This window comes from Amborella trichopoda, chromosome 10 (assembly GCF_054954075.1).
Source record: "Amborella trichopoda isolate Santa Cruz 75 chromosome 10, AtrichopodaSantaCruz75HAP2 v2.0, whole genome shotgun sequence".
Classification (NCBI taxonomy): domain Eukaryota; kingdom Viridiplantae; phylum Streptophyta; class Magnoliopsida; order Amborellales; family Amborellaceae; genus Amborella; species Amborella trichopoda.
The window spans coordinates 13,840,174-13,862,132 of record NC_142345.1 but is presented as its reverse complement, the minus strand read 5'-3'; the positions used below and the strand labels follow the sequence as shown (position 1 = coordinate 13,862,132).

Below are 21,959 nucleotides of genomic sequence, written 5' to 3'. Positions count from 1 at the left end.
TCCTATTCTAGGAAGCTGCATTAGTACTGTAAGGCATTTTATTTTTATTTTTATTTTTTGCATAAATGATGGGAATAGATCAATTAAGAGGCTTTAGAAAAGGACCGAGAGTTGTTACCAGTCCAATTCTATGCCCTTTCCTAGACAATAGATCAATGAATAATACTACTAGCATATAACTAAAGGTTGCAGTTTGTTTAAGACTGAGGCCTTAGACAATCAAAGTAAGGCTCACCTGAAATTTTATTTTTATCACTAACTATTAAATTTAAAGCTTCAAAAATAGTGTAGATCAAACAGATCTATGAACACTTGAAAATTGACAATCTAGACAATGCATTACGTGAAGTACTATTCCAAAACATGAAAGTCCATTTTTTTTTACATCCATGTATCTCAAGGTCGAGATGATTGGATTAAAGGGTTTTTGGCATCGAAACAATTTTTTCTAGTGATTTTTTGAAGTGCGCATTAGTTTGATTGTTTAGGGCCTCAACCTTGTATAAAGGCTTTTCACAACTAAATACTTGGACTTATGTTCTCAAGGACTTCTACGTCCCCTCTGTTACTTTCTTTCTTCTACAAAATTGCAAATATATTCATTTGTTAGAAGGGTACTTGTATAAGGTGTTTACCTTAAAACAATTAAAATAAGGCATACCTCTAAATCTTACAAGAAGATGCGGTTAGGGTGCTGGAAATATCTAGCATCGTCTAAAAACCTATCTTAACACCTAATTGTGAAATTTGAAACTCCAAAAATAATACTGATTGAACAAATCTATAAACACTCAAAAACTTTAAAGATAAACAGTCTAGATAATGTGTTAGATGCCCTATGTTTAGAACCTAAAATCCCTTCTTTTTATTTCATATACAATTTCGGGTTTTTTGAGGGTATACAATAAAGGTTTTTCAATGTTTGAACAACAATTTCAGGTGGATTTTTCATGTGTTCCTCATTTCTACATTTTAAGGTTGACAACTTGTATAAACTTTTTCCTTGTCGCAATCCAACAGGTAAAATAAGTGATTATGTATCCCTCTTTCCATTTTTGAGATGCCTCAAGAATGTCTAGCATAATTCGATTTCAGCAAAAGGGACCATAAGAAGTGCATTGCAACAATGCAATTTCACCAAAAAGGACCATAAGAAGTGCATTGCAACAATGCAACATCACATTTTCTTTACTCACAGAGCGTTAACTCTATAATGATATTAAAGCATAGAAGATGGTAAGAGGCTTATACCAAATAGAATAATCTCTGCCATTCATTAAGAACAGGCACTTAATCTCTCAGCTGAGCTACTGTGCAGAAAGCATTCAGCTGAACACAACCAGAAATCGCATTGGCAAAGGCAAAAGCGTTCAAGATTACAGCATTCATAATACAAGAGCTCGCCCTTACCTTAAAATGTGAGGCTCAGAAAAGCCTTTGGGGATTTGGCTTTCTGAAGGGGAACCCACACTCATTCGATTTGCACATGTTTTGCTCTACCAAGGAGTATGGCATATCCCCAAACCCATAACCCACCACTTCATCGTAACCCTGCTAAAATAATAAAATCAGATTTAGGGGAATTCACAAAGATATACAGAAAATTTTCATGCCTAGGAAGCTTTACAGGATTCAATTGTTGAGTAGATGGATCAAAATCATTGCTGCTTCCATTTAGCATGATAAATCTTTGATGTTTCAATATGACATAGCAAAGATCTGAGAAACATGCTCATAGGCTGTCCCAAGGTAAACGGACAGCCAAGTTTATCAAGTTTTTTGGTAGAACACTGATTGATTACTTATGAGGGCAATTCCGTGTGAGGATCATAATTGTAAAAAACAAGTATTGGAATAGATTCCCCATACAAGACGAAGGGTACCTATAGAGATTTCCAAAAGGAAATTGCCTCTTCAACCACCAGTCCTGCCGGAATTCCCTGAAAATTTGAGGCCACTATTGTCTGGGTACAAAACTATATTCTCCCTTAATTTTGAGAAAGCCATATGCTTTTGACTTTTAGAATCCACCGAAACGAGTATTTGACACAAATTGTCCCCGCCAAGTTTCCATGAACAGAATTTCAAGACAAAGCAAAATGAATTGGAAAATAAAGTACAAGGAGAAAATTTAAGCATCAATCACAGGAGAAGTTCTGGAATGACACAGTAGGGTTTGGTGCCAGTTGGATTTTGGGATCCCAAATCATGGTTTTGTTTTAATTGGTGTAACCAAAGAATCAAAAACTAAAATCTAAGGCGCAAATTATGAAGTAAGCAGCAAAGTACACATGCTACAAGGTCTCATTCCAAATACAGGAAACTGTGTAGGGGTCTCATGAATCACTATGCAGAAATTGTATTGCAATCATAAATATACAATGATACCTGTCCCTTTCTCCTAGCATAGTAAGGGGTCAAACAAGGATTCATGTCATTGAGAATCATGTCATCAGGGCTTCCTGCAATCATTGTATCCCCAGAGCTAAACTCCTGAAATATTGTGCAAACTTTTTTATGAAACCAAATATCACAAAAGAACAATAGATAGCGCCAATTTTAAGAAAATACATGCTAAATTTGAAAAAAACTAGTTATTTCGTTTGAGTAAGAAATGACTCATTGATATTATATATAGATGCATGAAACAGAATTACTCTTAAGTGGTTAGAGTGCAAAAGGATCATAAAGAGGTTCAATCTAATGATTACCATTGAATTCGCAGCTTCTTGATTATATATTGGGGTACGAGGCGTGCTGATACTTCCATCATGGAAAAGCCTCATTGAATTTTTATCTCCTTTCACCTGACAATACAGCAAGATGTCAGCAGCAAATGTGCAAGGCAATTTGCAACTAAACTCACGTATTTTTTTATGATTTGCGTAAGAAAATAGAATCACAAACACTAATTACCAAATTTCAGTTTTCCTCCAGAACTCATTGTCAAAATCGACAACAGAAATATTTCCAAAGGACCAGAACTAGTTCTTTTGAATTATGTGATCACATACCACATTGTACATGATAGAAAGTAGTCTATATTGGACTAAATTGACTCGCTTTATTTCCAAAAGGAGAAAATTTGTATAAGGTTGCAATCTTAAAATGTAGAATTAAGGTGCACCTCAAAAATCTACCGAAAATTTGATGTTGGAAAACCTTCTAATTGATTATTTCAACATCGACATGTATGAATATATAATAAAATAGAGATTTTGAGTCCCAAAAATAGTGCATCTTGCAACACATTATCTAGGCCGTCCATTTTCAAGATTTTCATGTGCTTATAGATCTATTTGATTTGATAATTAGATATGAAAATGGATTATAAGGCCATCCTAAGGATTTTTTACACCAAAATTACATCTTATGATAAAACTTGGATGTGCACCTTACTTGGATTGTTTAAGGTCTTAACCTTATACAAACCACACCTTTCCAAAAATTATTTTCGTCCAATTTTTAGGGTCCAGAAAATTGGCACACTAGTGAGATAATTTGACTCAGATGAGCTGAGCCAATTTGCCATGAGAATTAAACATGCAGCATTAATCTATGTGAAATACATCAAAATGAATGCATTCAAATACCAAACTACTCCAAAAGAGTGAAATTAGGAGAACCAATTCCGACCAAGTTCTAATAGAACTTTGCCACGGTACAAAGAAGTACACAACATAAATTACAGAATCACCAGATTACTTGTCTTTGTATACAACACAAATTACAAAATCACCAGATTACTTGCTTGATGTTACATTAATTAAACAAATATTTTGTCGATAACAAATACAACTTTTATCATATTTATCATGCAAGTAGAGGCAGAAAACCTCAAAAACCGACTGAATTGCAAGACATTGGCATAGGGAACTTATTAAACAATTTGCAGACCAAAGAGACAAGGCCAATCATAGAAACGAGAAGCTATTCAATTGGAGAGAGAAATAGTTGAGGCGGGCGAGGCTAGCGCGAGATTTGACATCATTATGAACAACTTCATGGGAGTTCAATCACTATTTCTCATTAATCAAATTGTTCAAGGAGATTTGGTATATACTGGATTCATCGGTTGAATCCCAAGGCAGCAGAAACACATAGCATATAGGTTTAGATAGAGAAAACATACCATTTTTTAATTCGATTTCCCTCTCGAGATTGGTGTTGATCTTTTTCTTCTTTTATGCATGCGGTTCCTTCAGATATATAGCACAAATCCTGAGCCTTTGATGGAAGGTCCAAGAGTTCTTGAATCACCAATATGGATTTTCTTATTCTAGTGTTTCTAGAGAGAGTTTTCATATTCTGGGGTCTCTAGAGAGAGAAAACATTCAGAAAGAGAGGGTTCTTTGGTATGGAGTGAAAATCTCTCTTGTGAAACACGTGAATCCATGACGAGTTCAACCTTTTTTTCATTTAAATCATTTTTATCAAAATGTCCCATATGGAATCTAATCTAAAAGAGAAGTTATCTTTAGTATTTCGGATAATATTTAATCAAGTCAACTCTATCCTCAATTGAAAATCCATTTCGCATAGGATTCCCTTTTTATTACCCTCTACTATAAACAAATCCAACAATATCATGGATGTTCTTTTTATTAGCCACTGAGAATATCTAAAATTCCATGGAGGTCCCTACACCTACCAGGGGATGACCCCTAATCTAACATCTCCCATACATCCCACAGTGGGTACCCCAAAAAGATGTCAATACTCATTATCATCATCAAGAGATACATCAAGTACTATAATTCTCCCACACTCTATCTGAATATGTGCCATGAGACCTTAAGGGAATATGCATCTATGCCTAGAGAACTACATTAATTCTTCATCAGACTAATGTGGAACACTTCTCTCTTTTTGAAGTATGCTCCAACCTACCCCTTGACGAGGTATATAAGATCAAGAGACTACACAATGGTGCATTCCCACTCAAATCATCCAAGATGACTTTTGTTCTCAAGCAAGCAAAAAATTCATTTGCAAATAATATCATATTATACTATAGTGTTTTGAAAAAAAGAATTTTGCAAAAGAACACTCTTGATAACGTTGTTGCGCAGCTGATGAGTGTCATTTAGTGCAATGGTCATGTGGCACCAACTGTAGTATGATGCCAATGGGATTCTTCTCGCCCTACTATTATTCTGCTTTGGCCTGATCGCCTTGCCTACTCTGCACCCATCAAGTCATATTTGACAATGGAAACGACAACCTCAAGTACTGACATCAAGCCTCCACATGTTAATATAGTCTCAAGGTTTATAAGGGCACTCAGGATCACTATGTGACTAGCTATTCCCACATAGTGGGATAGGGAACAAGGATCATCTCGTACACCTCTCTATATAATAATTGTGGTCTCACTGAATACATGATGTGAGTCACACGCCAGAGTGTAAATGATAATAATACTAATATTAACATCAGGTTTACACCATGTAGGTCTTAGTTCAATCACAGCTATGCATCCATCACAATCCAAGGTTGCAACCAAGCGACTAACCTGAACATCCCTAATGCTCACAGCTGGCTATAGCACTGGATACATGATTTGGTGGATGACATGTAAATCATGTCAACTCCCAACCATGGAATTTCATCTCATTCTCTTATCAAGGGGGTGTTTACACAACCTGTGTGGGTCTCATCCTCACATGTCCCAGTCATTGAGCACAGTCTGCATTGCTCGAGAAAGCAGACCAAGCATGTGGAAATTTATCTCGTAATGAATGCATTCCAAGTGTTCAAGTGTGAATGTAATTAAATTATGTGTCCATACATCGAACATACCACGATACAATTCACTTCTCAAATAATGGTAAAAGTCAAGTTACTCAATGATGATGTCCATAAAGCTAATTAGGGACTCCCATGTCCCAATCCCTTGACACAAGCCCTATACTTCTATCAACCTATAGGCTTGCTTGGTCATGGGCTCTACTGCCATCATGATAGTGGGATCTTTTGTTATGATTGTCTCTTTCCTCTAAATGACATCTCGCACATAGTGATACCTTTCTTTATGTGCCATGCCTTACAGCGATACTTGGCATCCTTTGCAAAGTTAATGCCATCGTGTTATTAAAAAACATTGTCAACAAGCTCTCCAGCACTCAATATGATCCCTAAGCTTTACAGGATCTAGATGATCCACATGCCCTCCTGCAATGCTGCAAAATAATCTGTATACTCCAATTCCATATTGGGCTTGCCACTAATGTCTCTTTCTTATAGCACCAAGAAATCGCTCCCACTAGCACAAAGAAATTATTCCTTGATGTCAATCATCAATGTTTGAAAATTCGCCAGCCCAGCCCCTTAAGCAGTAAAATTTCAAAAACTCCTAGGCACTACTTAGGCAAGACTATTAAGCATCCTGTGCCTAGGGGCCCGCCTAAGCTGGCAAGGCACCTAGTCGCTACAGTCTAGGCGGCGGCCTAGGCACCGCCTCATGACAATTTGTCAAACGACGAGAAAAACCCTCGACGAGGGTCAAAATTCATCATTTTGGGATATTTTAAACCCCGAAAGAGAAAACCGTGCCTTTTAGAGAGAAAAACTCCCCAAAAATTTCTTTTGTGATTTATTGAAAGATCTATAAATTTTTTCTTTTTCGATTTCTTCCCAAAACAAAGGCAATAGTTCATGGGTGTTTTTGAAACTTCTAATAGTTGATTTTAAGGGGCTTTGACGAACCAATAGATGAGGTTTGCACCAATATGGGTTTGATTTTGATATTTTTAAAATACTATCATATTTGAATAAGGGTTTTGATTTGATTTTGCTATAACGTATTATGTTGTGAATCATTTGTTTTTTCTTTTACTTTTTTTTCTTTGACGATATATTTACATGTTTGTAGTTGAAAGATTTAATTTTTTGTGATTTATTGAATTTTTCCTCATTTGGACGATAAAATTGGGATTTTGTGAATACAATATAAACTTTAAAAAAAATTGATAGTTTATGAATATTTGATATCCAAAACCAAATCTTATGGGTATTAATTAATAAATCATAATTATGATATAACTTTCATCTTAATTAATAGCCCACCCGTCCCTATTCCTGAGCGATCGCCAAGGTGGGCAACCGGCCGCCTAGGCGGTCAGGCCCCCAAAACGCTTAGGCACATTGTCAACCATCAATAATCCAAGTCCTTCATCCAATTAGACTTACTCAACCTTCGCAACAAAGATAATTTCCTCAAAATATCCACAAATAGTATGTGGTTATCTAGAGATATCAAGTATCATGCTCATGACATGCCAATGTTTTGGAGCTGGATTGCTCTAGTAGCAACTTGACTAGTCCTATGGCACATCCACCACGTTCACAACATGGCATAAAGAAGACTGCCTACTATAATTACACATGGTACATAAATCATCCTTTTAATTTATCAACCTACATCTATGGATAGAGATTAAGTCTAAGAACATGACCATTCTTGATAGGCATATCAATGGACCCACCATTATGCACAAAAAATCGTTCTAAGATTTACTAATGTAAGTCACTTTAAGACAAACTTAAGGAGCCACTTAGAATGATTGTGCTTGATCTCAACATTGTGCACGTGATGCACATTACGATATCCTACACATGACAATTAGTGGACAACCACTCAGCAGCATCCACTTTCTCCTTGTCATTTCTTGCCATTTGGATAGTATCATCCAATAAAGTCGAGTATACAGATCCTTGACAAGGAATGTCATTTGACCAACCATATGGTCAAGTTCTAAAGCCTAACTCACTGCAATGGCAAACTATGCGGTGAATTGTTACCATTCTCACCACAAGGATAATATGTCATCATAGTACACATGTTCAATTAGGTGAACCAATTTGCCCCTCATCAATTCTTGTGCTTAGCTATAGTTTCATCAGCCTCTTCTCTTAATATTCAAGACCTACTTGTTCATGACAGCCTTTCTACTTGAAGGAAGATCTATGAGTTCCTAGACTCAATTGTTCTCCACGTAATTAATATCTTAGTCCATTATAGCAATCTAATTGCCAGCAACAAAAGTCTGAAGGCTTCCTTGTATGAACCTAGTTCATACTCATTGATGGAGATGCATGTCAAACTTTCCCTTTCAAGCTATAAGCATCTCAAGAGAATTCAAACGCATGCATTTCTAGGAGGCTCAGGATTGTTAATTTTATCGATGATTTTGTTTCAAAACAAACAGTCTTTCTATATCTCCTTTTCTTTCTGCAGGACCACTTCGCGTTGGGTGCTACTTAGGGACCACAATTGCTTAACTTTCCTTTTAACTCTTTTGTCGATTAAAACTCTTATGAGTTACCTTTTCTTTTCTTTTGTATGACCAACATGTGGCGCCCTCTTTCTCTCTCCTTATTTAATTCTCTTGTTCTTTGACACATGATTATTGATGTGTTGACATCACATGAGCGTCATCCCTTGTGTGATGAGGTGGCGCATCATCACTATGACCCCCTTCATAAGTTTGTTTTCGGTTCTGGAGCAAAGAAAGAATAGTGAAAAATTACCAGCCCGTACTTTCTCTCTCTAAGTTCATTTCATTTTCTCTAACCTATGGTGATGCCAAAATCTTTTAAAATCGTATAAAGATTATGATGAATGTCATGAGAATGAAAAGTTCTCTATGAAGCCTTTACACCCATCGTTGGGTTTTTACATTAATTTGTGCTTTACACGGGAAGACTTCCTATAATTTTACAGAGGTTTACAAAGGTCATACGAGCTGCGTAAAGCCTGTCTGATTTTGAAACAGTTTGTTGCAATTGACAATCATAAAATTTTGGTGATAGTTAAGAACATATCAGTATGGTTTTACTGTAATTTTGAGCGAGTATTTGAGTATGCAACTCAAAGATTCATTAAGTCTTTCATGATCTATCATCTAACTATATCTCAAGCATGTTCTCGCCGATACCGTCTGCATCTCGGTTTCTAGTCGAATAAAGGGTGTTAAACACTTCAAAGAATGCGAGCTCCTCTTGTGCCTCCATATCCCGAACTACTTTATTTCTCTATAACCTCTGAAACCTGATTTAATTCCTATGGGAATATAACTAAGACTAGAGTATTTTGTTATTAGTTATTTGCTCTGAAACTTGATCTAACTCCTAAAGAAATTTAACTGGAACTAAGAGTTTTCTGGACATACTTGTACTGAAACTAACCCCGGCTGAGGGAAGGTTATGTCGACTTCTTTGGGACAAGGGTTTCAGCAAACATAACAATTTCGAAGTGTTTAACTAACGAGATAGCTGCTGGAAGCCCGCTGCAAGCAATGACTCAAGATTTTGTTAAGCTGGATCGTTTTGATAGAATTAATGTTGGAAGATAGCAATCTAATTCTTGCTGAGGACCTTAAAAGTAGATTATGTACTAAGAAAGTTACATCCAGTTACTGCAAATCCACCTTCAGAATCTATCGATGATCAGACCACTACTGACTAGATTATCTAAGAAATTCAAGAATGGGAAAAAAATGATTACTTATGTAAAGGGTGTATCTTGAATGCTCTAAGTGATCATTTGGTTGATCTTTACTCAGGAATACTAACTGCAAAGGTATTATAGGAAGCTCTAAAAGCCAAATATAAAGAAGATCCCGGTAGAAAGAAGTATCTCATTAACAGATACTTAAATTTTAAAATTACAAAATAAAAATAGATATTGGCTCAAATTCATGATTTTCAAATTATAGCAAACGAACTAGCATCAAATAGTATTAAATTTGATGAGTCATTCCATGTCAAGGCAATAATCGATAAGTTGTCGCCCTCCTGAAAACACTACAAAAACACACTAATACACAAGTCAAAAGACTTCAGCCTTAAACAGTTGATGATCCATATGAGGATCGAAGAGGAGACCAAACTCCGAGATAAGGAAGAATAAAAGTCTCAGATGGTTTTCAGAGCCCATGTAGTTTAAGGTCCGAGAAAGAATAAGTCGAGGACTGAAAGGGGAATCAAGATTGAAGAAAAAAAAGATACCAAAGATGTAAGAAACCCTTGGTATGCTATTTCTGCGGCAAAGCCGTCCATATGCAGGAATTCTGCAGAATTCGAAATAAACAGCTAGCACAAGCCAATGTTGGCGAAGAAAGATTTTGTCACTATGATTTTCAAAGTTAATGCAGTAGGGTGGGTGGATTCTGGAGCCATCAGACATATTTGTAATAATAGAAACATGTTTAGGACGTATTAAATGGTGGAGGAAGATATTGTACTTTATATCGACAATTCTTCCTTATCTAAAGTACTTGGAAAAGGGACAGTTGAACTGGAATTCACAACAAGCAAAGTCCTCACCCTTCTTGATGTGTATCATGCCTCCGAAGTCTGAAGAAACTTGGTATCAACATACCTGCTGAATAAGAGGGGTTTCAAACCCGCCTTTGAGTCCGACAAGTTTTATTGTCCAAGAATGATGTCTTCATATGAATGGGTTAGGCTATTGAGGGCATGTTCAAGCTCAATATACATAATGAAATAGGAGGAACATCCTCTTCTGTCTAAATACTTGATTCCTTTTCTTTATAGCATGGTAGATTAGGTAAAGTTAATTATCGTGCTTTAAGAAAATGAGTGCTTTAGACCTAATTCCTAAGTGTGCAAATGTAGAAAGTACTCTTTGTGATGTTTGTGTGTGATCAAAAATTACAATAACATTCTTTCCTATAGCAAAAAGAAGTTCCAAGTTACAGGAATTAGTGCATAGCGATGTTTGTGATCTGAAAGAAGTACAGACTCGTGGTGGGGAAGAAATACTTTGTCACTTTCATGATTGATTTCTTAAAATATGCTTATGTTTATTTAATTAGGAACAAAGATGAAGTATTTGAGAAATTTAAAGTTTATAAAACAGAAGTTGAGAACCAATTGAATTTGAAAATCAAGGTTTTCAGAAATGGTGAATACTACTCCACCAGCTTCACTAATTATTGTGAAGAAAATGGAATAATCCACCAAGTTACCGCCCCATACACACCACAACAGAATGGTTTAACTGAAAAGAAAAATCGTACTCTTATGAATATGGTAAATGCCATGCTCATCAGTTCAAACCTCCCTACTAATCTCTGGGGAGAGGCTTTAAAGTCAGCTTATTTTATTTTAAACCGGATACCCATATTCAAAGTCTAATGTTACACCTAATGAACTTTGGGAATGAAGGAAACCCCATTTAGGATTCCTCAAAGTTCGTGGTTGTGCAGCCATAATAAGGCTCCCCGACCTTAAGGGGCCCAAACTTGGACCTAAATCTATAAAGTTGCCAAAGCACGGGAGTTAAATGCCAGGCAGATCCCTTCAACCAAGAGGAAGAAGGAAGACATACAGAAAGTTTCCTATAGGTCGGTCGTAAGAAGCACATGCAGAGAAAGCGTGGTGAGCAGATTCATCGCTAATCTTAGCAAGGAACACTGACAACAGTCAATTGGATATCCAGATATCTCAAAGGAATATCCAAAGTGTATTTGTGCTTTAAAGGAAGTAAACCTGTGTTAAAATAGTACACAGATGAAGACATGGCTGGAAAACTGAACTCCAAGAAGTCAATCTCAAGATACTTGATTACTTTTGCAAGGGGAGTTGTTGTATGGCAGTCCAAGCTGCAGAAGGATGAGAAATTGTTGCAACTAGGAGAATCCATACCAATATGAGTAAGTCAGATATGATGATGAAAATCTTGGCCAAAGGCAAGCAAAAGTCATGGAGAAGCATGGCTGGCACAGGTGCCATTTGAGCATCTGGTTGGTCTGTAAAAGGAAACCTCCCTCTTGGGATTGGAGGGGGAGATTGTTGGGCATCCCAACCCATGAGGGACGGACACCCATGGAAATTGTCTTTGATACAAAACCAATTTTGAAAAAAGAAAAAAATGTCTTGTTGACCAAGTCATAATCCCGTAAAAAGTCTCACATGATTGATATGAGTAGTATTTCCTTTTACCTTCTACATCAAAATGGGATAGAGATGAGCCACCTTTAGGAGGTTATGAGATACTCTTTCCATAATAGTGTTATACATTGACCCATGCAAAGGTAACAATGTGAGGAGGTTGAAATCTTTCCTCTAAAGTGATATCCAAATATTGTCCCCATATGAGATGAGATAAAGATAAATAAGATGGTCAAAGATTTCACCTCTATCTATCCTAAAGAGAAATAACACAACATAAAAGGCCCTCATGTGGGTAGGTTGTGTTTGCTCTTGGGTTTTAACTAAAGCCACCTTTCTTGGGCCATTTTTTAGCGTGCATCTCTTTTGAGCCATTTTTTGGGCGGACTATTCTTAGTATATTGAAAAATACATGAAAATTTCTTTTTGCAGAAAAGAAGAAGAAGAGAGAAAGTTATCTTTCTCTAAGAGAGGAGAGAGAAAGTTACCCTTCTCTGAGAGAAAAGATGAAGAGAGAGAAAGTTATCCTTTGTGTTAAAGAGAAGAAGATGAAAGAGAGTCAACAATTCTCTTCTTAAATCTTTTCTTTGTTGAGAGAGAAAAGAGAGAGAAGAGAAGAAAAAGAGAGAAAGAAAGACCTTTTCTTTTGGAGAAAGAACGCTTCAAGAAAGAAAAGAAGTCTCTGAGAGAGAAGAACCTCAGAGAGGGAAATCCTAAAGAGAGAGAGTATCTAGAAGAAATTAACGAGCCCAAAAAAAATTGTTTCTTGGAAGACTATTGTAACCATTGAGTTAATAGTGGATTTATCTCTTTCTCCTGCGAACGTAGCCTGAAAAAGTGATCCACGCAAAATCTCGGTGCCAATAAATTTTATTTCTTAGTTGCTTTAATTGCTTGTTTTTCCACTCATACACACATCGGCTTTAGCATATTTTTGGTGCCCCATATTTTTGCGTTTCGCCGTACGCATCTGCATTCGTGCAAGAGGGCCCTAACTGGGTTAGCCCAACAAAAAGCCCTAGATCAATAACAGAAAGACCTTAAAATCAACATACAAAGAAAGCGCTAAATCTATAACACAAAAAGTCAAAATCAATAACAGAAAGAGTAGGTTGTGGTGTGAACTGGTCTCTTGACTTCTTTAAGGGCTAATTGTTATAATTGATTTAGTGACTCCCTTGACTTCTTTAAGGGCTAATTGCTTCAATTGACGCAATGTGGTGCCACAACATGGTCCTCACCATCAATGAACATGCTTTTGACTGGGAAGGTGTATTGAAATAGAGAGAATTCACCAAGGTGAGACGAGAGTGAGAGAAAGGGTTGGACGTTAGCAGAGAAGAAAGGGACAGGCTTAGAGAACGAGAGAGCAGGACTAAGCTTTGAAGAAAGGGCCAAGCTTTGAGAGCGAGGAGAGAGAGAGAGAGAGAGAGAGCAAATGTTAATTGCATGGAACGCACTTGATACAATTTTTAGTCTCCCAAAAAATTCTTAGTTGAATTTATGGGGATTCAGATATTAGACGATTATTAAGACATTTCATGAAATAATTTTACCTTATTAAATTTGGTCGACCAACTTTTGTAATTAAGATTATATTAGATTAAGTAATATCCTGGAATATCAAGATATTAACATGTTATCAAACATACTTTAAGTGAATAAGTGATGAATTGAAAAAACCCCAAACAAACAAGTAATTAAAACAGATAAAAAGGACAATCAAATATCCCTTTTTGTGGGTGAGTAATCAAACAACCCTTTGACACAAACAATATGCATCATCAGCTAGATATTGTATAGTTTGAACTTAGCAAGCATACCCTTTGAAAATAAAAAGGGAAAGCACTCGGAACGGCTAAAGCTGCATGCTGCCACATGCTCCTGTGCATCAAATAAAACTAGACCACACAAGATGGCTAACAAGTGTTGGTGTTAGCACATCCGACCAGCCCAATTTTAACAAATGGAGTGAGGCATGCAGCCACATGCAGCACCAGTGGAATAAAAACCTCACCCAATGGAAATCTACTCCATTATTATGAGTATTAGTAAATTTCAACAATAAAATACATCATTATGTTCAAATTTAGCGGAATTATGGCTTTGACCCCTTAGCAAATTGAGAAAGAAATTCAAAAACATGACAAAACTACAAGAGAGAAATAAGGAATACAACTTCACCTTGTAATAGTGGAAATACATCAATAAGAACTAGCTTATCTTGAAACATTGCCATGTCCACTCCTCTGACATTCTCATACAAACTCTTAACCACTTTACCAAAGTATAGTGGCGGTTTCATAATTTTATGTCTGGCAATTTTGAATTTAAAGTTAACCCCTCTTAAGAAAACAAACCAGAAAACAGAACTAAAGATTTGGCATACCTCAGCAAGACCCTTGGCCAGAAATTGGAGCTGGTCAGTGAGAGAAGTCACCTGCTCTTGGAGAGCAGGTATAACTTCACTAGCTTGTTTTAGTTCTGACCCTTGTTTCTCTAAAAGATCATGAAGATAAGAGGTCTTAGCATCAGGGAAGAGCTTGGTACTCTTTAGAGCTCTGATTTCTTCCCTTTGCTCGATGCATAGATCCTTTAAATTCTGTACCTGTCAAGCCCCATGAGAACCACGACAGAGGTATAAGGCTACAAATTTTCAACGATACTCGCTTGTTTCCGAAGCGCCCAACAGATAGAACATGAGAAGAAACAATTATTGACGCTTATGGCAGCAAAATTTAACTATTACAAGTCATTTATCAAGGAGCAAAGTTGAACAACAATGGAAAAGGACCAAATTGTCAAATACTAAATCCTAAAATGCAATATAACAGACCAAATTGTCAATACTAAATCCTAAAATGCAATATATCAGAATATTACTATCACAAGTAGTAGTACCTACAGAAGACTTGGAAGGAATAATAGGAATATTAATGTAACAGTAAGTAGTGCCGGCAGCACCATCATGGTGCTAGGTATACTGCACAAATAAGACCAAAGGTAGTTCCACTTCCTAAAAGAAAATTCGTTGTCATCTTCATTGTTTATAATCTATGTTGTAAGGACACAAGTACATGTGCAAGTATCTGACACTGGTAGGAAGCATCAAATTCCTCGTGCCATAAAGGAAAGTATTCAGCAACATGGCTATATTATAAAGAGAACCAAATCCAATAATGTTTTACTAATATTCCATTCCATGATGAAGAGCAAACAATAACTAATTATCCCTTAGTTGGCTGAATCTTAAGATATTCTTTTAGTTTCACAGAGTCTCAAAGTTCACATGTGTATACTAGAAACAAAAAAGAAAATCAATTCTCTAAAATGACGTAATAAATATACATAAACAAGAAGAAAAATCCAAAGGAATCTATGTCGGTATACGATATGTATCTGAAACAAGTATGGCACCTAAACAGAAGAATCATGCAACATAGTTCATAAAGTGAGGTCAAGGAGCAGCATTAAAAGCATGCGAAGGAAAAGGCTCCACAATCATCATGGAAGACTATTAGCATATCATGACCAACATGCTCCCTTGAAATATCAATACAGAAATTGTCAGTTATTGCTTCTATTTCTCTCAAACATTCCTTTCTAGTTGAAGCAGTTCAATATCATGCTAACAAAGAAAAAATTATTTTGCTCCAAATATCTTGTCCTGCATAGGTAGGTAACTTGATGTATCCATTGATAATCATTGATAGAGAAATAAAAGGAAAACAACAACAAAAAAAAAAAAAAAAGGTTGCCATGATGTCCTTAGTCCTCAATGGCTCACTAGAACACTGACAGTTTAGATTGCTAAAGAGCAATAGTAAATAAATTCTGCAAGTTTAGCAAAGGTCTCCGTCTTACTTCTCTGTTCTTCTGCGACAACAGTTGTTGAAGGTCCTTTATTTCTGTTTCGTATTCCTTGTTTTGGTTAAGAAGCTCCCTCTCACTCCTAAGCACCATGGCTAAGGTCCGTGTGTTTGGTTTCACATCAGTTAACTTCCTGGTCTCCTTACAATCTGATGGCTTTGGGAATAACTTATGCTGCAGAACTGAGAAGTTTGATCCTTTCTTCATATTCTTTTTCAAATCATCGGCAATGAAGTCTGCAGGAATTGCAAGCTTGGCAGGATCAAGTGCCTGGAAAGAATTCACTGATATGATTAACATGAGAGATGACAAACAATAAATGAATGATTCAGGAGTTACAAATTACTTAATAAAAACAACAAGCATATTGGACACCAAGCAAATAGAGATGAACATTTCCATTGTTAGAACGATCAAGACAGTTTCCCTTAATAAATAACAACCTTGATTATGCATTGTCTTGTCCTATTTTTTGTTAACAGATGCAACTACATTGAAGTGCCAAGATATTTGCATTTCACATTTCTGAACCTTTAGGACAGTTTTATTCAAAGATTCAAATCTTCAAGCAGATCCAGCAGCATATACACAATCGTATATGGGACTCAATGCACATATTCTACAAGTTTTTTTTGGGTTTCGGGTCATCTTATCCCAAAAGTTGATTTGCTATCTTTAATGTGGTAGTTGACGTGTTAGATGTTAAAATATGAAATTCTTAAAACTGGGAACATGCCACTACCCCCCTTAAAGATCAATTTTGGACATAGCATAGCTGTCTCATAACCTTAAACCATAAAGACCTTAGGGGAAGCAGATAGTTCTTTTGTAGAAGAGCAAAAGCGTCGAGGAACTATAAAATATCCTGGGAAAGTGAAAGAGCTCCTTCTTAACAGAAGGAAAGGTTGATAAATGATTAAGTACCATAACAAACATAGCCATTGGAAGGCTTCAACTCTTGTCCATTGAATCAGAAAGATCTCATCCAAAATGATGAGAATTTAAATTTAAATCAATCACAGCTCACAGCAAAGAACAACCATGTACGGTGGCTTCAAATGCTCCCTTTGTCCTTCTAAGGTCATCAAACTTTCAGCACATGAGCAAACTGCAGCAGAAGGAGCTCCAAGCACAGTTGATTATGTGGAATTTGTGAACATGTTATGGATATTAATGTGCATCCCAAGTCATTCTAGTTTTTATTTATATGATGTTTTAAATCCATAAGCACTCCAGGAGATGAACCAAGAGAAGTTTTCTTGCATAAGAATATCCACAGTAATATGGTATTGGACATCCAAAAACATTTCCTTATTTTTAGGCTTCATTTTGGAAAGATCCCAAAATCCTTTTTTTTTTAAGCAAATATGTGAGAAAATGTTGAAAGTCAGCACTCCATTTTCCATCTCTGCTTAACACCCTCTTACATTAGTGCCGACATGCAGAATGCTACTAATAAGATGCACTTTGCATTCTAATTGGAAAAGGGAACCTCTCTTTCCATCTCTATTGTGCAGCATGCTGCATGCTACACATAATGCACCAACTTCCTTAAGGTGCAATGCCCCCCATCCCAGCATTGTACTCTTAATGAAATGCTAAATAACGGTCCTTGAAAGACCATAGCTCACAAAAGTCGAAACATTGCTCACATTATACATATCACATAAGTAGGAATGATCGCCAGGAAAAGGAATATAGAAACACAAAATCTGCACACTTCTCCAGTTTACATAATTCAATTTTTACTTTACATGATTCTATAATACTATGACCCCTATGGCTTAGTCTCAATAATCAGATTGCAAAATTGATACAAATTAAGGCATAGATCAAATTGCTTTCAAATCAAACCCTTATATCCAGAATCTCTCTTGAGCTAGATGTGACAAGACAGCAACAACCACTTCCATTTCAGCTCGTGGCAGTGTTGTGCTTCTAACAATGACATAGGTAATGGAGAAAGGCCCATACAAATTCTTCCCCTTGATGAAGGAAAGATTCTACTAACATAATTCAGAAGGTCTAGAAAAACAGATTTCCAAAAGAGACACCAAATGGATCTATGCAAGTTTTCGGAATAACTGTTAGGCCAACAAATATTAGTTTTAGTTCCCGGGCAATATGGATGTCAAATAAAGACCATAATATTTCCAATTTCAGGTATGCACCACTCTGCATGCTCCAAATAATCAAGTTAACCATGAAAAATATTTGAATCTAATTTACCAGATTCAAAAAATAACTGATCAGCATCACATGCAAAATACCATATCGCAGCAGATAAAAGTAAAAGCATAACCATAGCAATTCAAAGTTGATGAGGCAACAAAGCTTCGTAAGAGTCAGTGTTTTCCTGGAAATAAAAGAAAAATACCAAGTATCTTACTTCTTCTGTTCCAACAAAATCACATGGCCTCTTATTCCTTTTACTCCTAAACCCAAAGGAAAGCCTTACATACCTCAAACATGAGGGAGCAGCAAGACCCTACTTAACCCCACCTCTAACCAAAAATACTGAGAGAATTCTGACACCAAAACTGACAAAAGGACCAAAGGTTAAGTCCTTCCCAACAAACAAACAACAGCATCCAGGATTGTCAATGAAAGCCAATGTTATTGAAGAAGTTGAATAGCAATGAAGTACAGAACTACTGGCATTCTAATAGAGATTCCCTATCAATTAGGACATTCCAATAACAGGCATTCATTTACAAATACATTTACGGGTAGATGATTTTTCTGTTAATCGTGCATTAAAGTGATAGAGACAGATGAACATTTTATATTGAAAACTGATTTAGCAGAGTACCTTAGGCTTCCCCTTCTTTTCCATGAATTTCTTCACAAGGGATGTGAAATTCTGGTCAAGCTTTGGAGGATCGGATGATTTCACTTTGGTAATTGCACGGGATGACGAGTTGTTCGATGAAGTGGCAGGCCTAGAACTTCCAACTAGGCGCTTCAGAGTAGAAAGCTTCTTTTTAGGGTTTGGATCAATAGTAGAAACATCTGAATGATGAGATGATACAGATGACCGGGTATCATATGAATGATATCTCGAGGAAGTAGAAGAAACAGAGGAAGATTTCATTGAAGCCATGGAAACCTCTCTTAAGAGTTTCAACTATGTGTCTAAGCTGGATTAGTTAAACTTGCTATAGAAAAGTTGCATGCATTGAAGCCATTGAAACCTTGGAAAGCCACTCCTGAGCTTTCAGCAATGGCTCCTGAAAGATGGGTTTTAAGCAGGGAAAACTTGATCAGGCCGAACAACACTTCACAGCGTAATAAAATAAAGTAATAAAAATACTCTGAAAGCTGGGGTTTCAGCAAAGGTCCTTCAAGCTGAATTTTCCCCAACAGAAGGCTAGAAATTCAGCAATGGCTCTTGAAGCTATGCTTTCAGAAACAGCAATCGAAGAAAAGGTTTCAGCAATGGATCATTGAGCCAGGGTTTGGGAAATGGCTATTTCAAAAACTAAAGATTCAGCCCCGTGAATCTAAAGGTTCAGCAACGGTTCATTGAATCTAAATTTTCAGAAATGGCTCCTTGAAGAAAAGTTCGAACGGCGAATCATTGAAATCAGCCGGAGCTAGGGTTATTTTAGCAGGCAATTGCTTTTGAAGGAAGGGCTTTCAGCAATGGCACCCTGAATTGCAGAGTGTATTTGGGCGCCGATTGAAATTTTGAAATCGAAGGTCCAGTGTTATTTAAAAGCCCGAAAGGGTTGCCAGACAACTAGAGTGGGCCCAAGCCTTTAGAATGCGACGCGTGTATACGCTCCAAGTGTCGGTGTTCTCTCTTTTTACCAAAAAGATTCATCCGAATGATACATATGTCCTTGTATTTCTTTCTTTTATCAAGAGGGAAGGGAAGTTTGTGTAAAGTGTCAACCTTAAACAATCAGGTGCATCTCAAAATCTCATTATAAGATTTATTTTATTATAAATTTATTTTAGGTGTTAAATTTTTAAATATATTTTTTATTTTTAATATAAGCTTCAAAAAATACGTAGATCAAACAAATCTATGACCACTTAAATATCTTGACAATGAACAGTCTAGATAATGAGTTACAATGTACTATTATTCATACTTGAAATTTAACTTTTCTTTCATGTTCATATATATTGAAATGGAGATGACAAATTTGAAGGTTTTCTAATAATGAAACAACCTTTCGGACGAGTTTTGAGGTGCACTTTACTTATATAGTACAAGGTTGACAACTTATATAAACTTTTTCCTTGACCAAAATGCTCCCATAACTAATGCCTCATTTGGGATCTTGAATGTAGAAATCCTTTGTTTTCATTAAGGGTGCGGTTTGTATATAGCCTAGGCTCTAAAATAGAGCCTACCTTCAAATAGGGTTGAGAAATGTGGTTTCAATACTGGAAATCTTTGTGATAGTCTTAAAATATATTTTCATCTTTATTTATAAAATGTAAAGCTTCAAAAATAGTGTAGATCTCTATGAAAACACGAAAATCTTGAAAATTGACGGTCCAAAAAATGTTACAAAATATATTATTTTCAAAACTTGAAATTTATTTGTTTCCCATGTCCATGCATCTTGATGTCGAGATGCTCAATTTGAGGATATTTGGGCATCAAACAACCTCTTATAGTGAAAATTTTTAAGTAGGCTCTAATTAGATTGTTTTGAGCCTCGGCTCTATATAAACATTTCCCTTTAGTTAAAACCTAGTTTTGTTAATTCTAGTATATATAGAAGTTGGTTTTAAGCACAATGTTGTTTGGCTAGCTGCTGGAAGAACCCAGTATATATAAAAGCAGGTTCTTTACCCTGTTTGACACAATGAAGATGAAAACCAGCTTTTAGCTATTTGAAGTTAATGCAGTTTAGCCGTTGATTCTATAAGTAGATGATTTTGTACTAATACATGGCCAATTAAAAAGATTGTTTGAGAATAAGTTATCCATCATGTAACAAATAAATTAGACGGTGCGGATCATATTTTTAGAGAATTATAGGTCGGAATATGATTCTTTCTCTCGCTCTCACTCTCTCTCTCTTTATGTACACGACCTGTATTACGTCATATCCGGAATACTGCATCTCATTAAATTTAAAAAAAGATTACGAAGTTACATAATTAAAAGCTAAATACAATTTCTCTTAGAAGAAGTCGAAAAGTACACTTCGCATGAGTTTTGACTACAAGAACACAATCATATTAATGAAAATAACATATTCCATTGGCGACGTTATACCAATCTCGGAAAACTCGATCCATGAGCTCCATAGGAGGTAGAACATCGACAACCCACTTCCTTTCAACTTCATTAGCCTGAGCACATGCAATTTTAAAAAAGATCAATAGTCGTCCCAACATGTGGGTTTTTTAAAGTAAAAATTACACTTGTATTTGAACTTTACCTATACATACTCATCCCAACCAGGCCCTCCTATTCTCTTAGAAAATTCATCAAAATGGAAACCAGGTTTTTGAAGGAGGTCTTTAACACTCCATGTTAGTATTTTGTGCCTTGACTTTAATATTAATGTAGGTATATATTGGGCGATTATCCCTGTGATAGTTATGGAAGCGTTCTAGTGCTTCCTGAAATGTTGGACATGAACAATAGATAGCCTCAGAGTAACCATGAACTTGACAGTTACACTCTTCCCAAGTTCTTTATATCCCTGGAACGTGTCCCACAAACACCATATAATAATGTTGTTGTCGCATTGTCTGGCAATTTCAACCAAAAACTAAAGAGAATATTAAAATTGAAAAATAAAATAGGTAAAATCATACAAAGATCCATAAAAAGAAATAATATGCCACATAAACCATGCTCAAGTCAGGTTTTGGACTTCCTATGTATTTCACATATTATGTGCATATACCTGGTGAAATAGACCTGCAACATGTACCTTATAGTTGAACAAGCAGAGAGGCAATTTACACCACTTCAAAAGGACATACGGGTCATTAGTTGACGTCTATGAATGTACAAGGCCATGGGAAGGGCTTAGTTTCTCAACCAACAGTGAAGGGAAAGCTAAGTCTAAGATTGGTGATTCTGGTATGTGAAGAGTAACTAAAAAAATATGTTCGCATTTTGGAAATTTTTTTTTTTTTTTTTATAATCTCATGAATAAGTTTGGAAAGCATTGAAATGATAATATGACAAT

The 21,959-nt window shown here is 36.1% G+C and overlaps 1 protein-coding gene across 2 annotated transcripts; it reads right to left on the bottom strand.

Annotated features, from left to right (window-relative positions):
- Positions 1-1,248: 1,248 nt before the first annotated feature.
- Positions 1,249-19,144, bottom strand: LOC18438766 (structural maintenance of chromosomes protein). 2 transcript variants are annotated; one of them, XM_020670133.2, is made up of 6 exons: positions 18,602-19,144; positions 15,784-16,059; positions 14,309-14,527; positions 2,712-2,807; positions 2,389-2,493; positions 1,249-1,554 (listed from the first exon to the last, which is right to left on the bottom strand). In XM_020670133.2, exons 1-6 carry the CDS (start codon positions 18,890-18,892, stop codon positions 1,426-1,428), a joined length of 1,116 nt encoding a protein of 371 aa, XP_020525792.2. In that variant the 5' UTR covers positions 18,893-19,144; the 3' UTR covers positions 1,249-1,425. The 2 variants fall into 2 exon arrangements, with proteins under 2 accessions (XP_020525792.2, XP_006849010.4); XM_006848947.4 differs by having other exon boundaries at positions 1,249-1,551.
- Between the last annotated feature and the right edge of the window lie 2,815 nt (positions 19,145-21,959).

Coding starts and splice junctions, on each gene's coding strand:
- LOC18438766 (XM_020670133.2), bottom strand. CDS start 18,892: ATGGCTTCAATGAAATCTTCCTCTGTTTCTTCTACTTCCTCGAGATAT. Junction 2,808..14,308: donor TGGCCAAGGGTCTTGCTGAG/GTATGCCAAATC, acceptor CTGTATTGTCAG/GTGAAAGGAGATAAAAATTC. Junction 2,494..2,711: donor AAGAAGCTGCGAATTCAATG/GTAATCATTAGA, acceptor ACAATATTTCAG/GAGTTTAGCTCTGGGGATAC.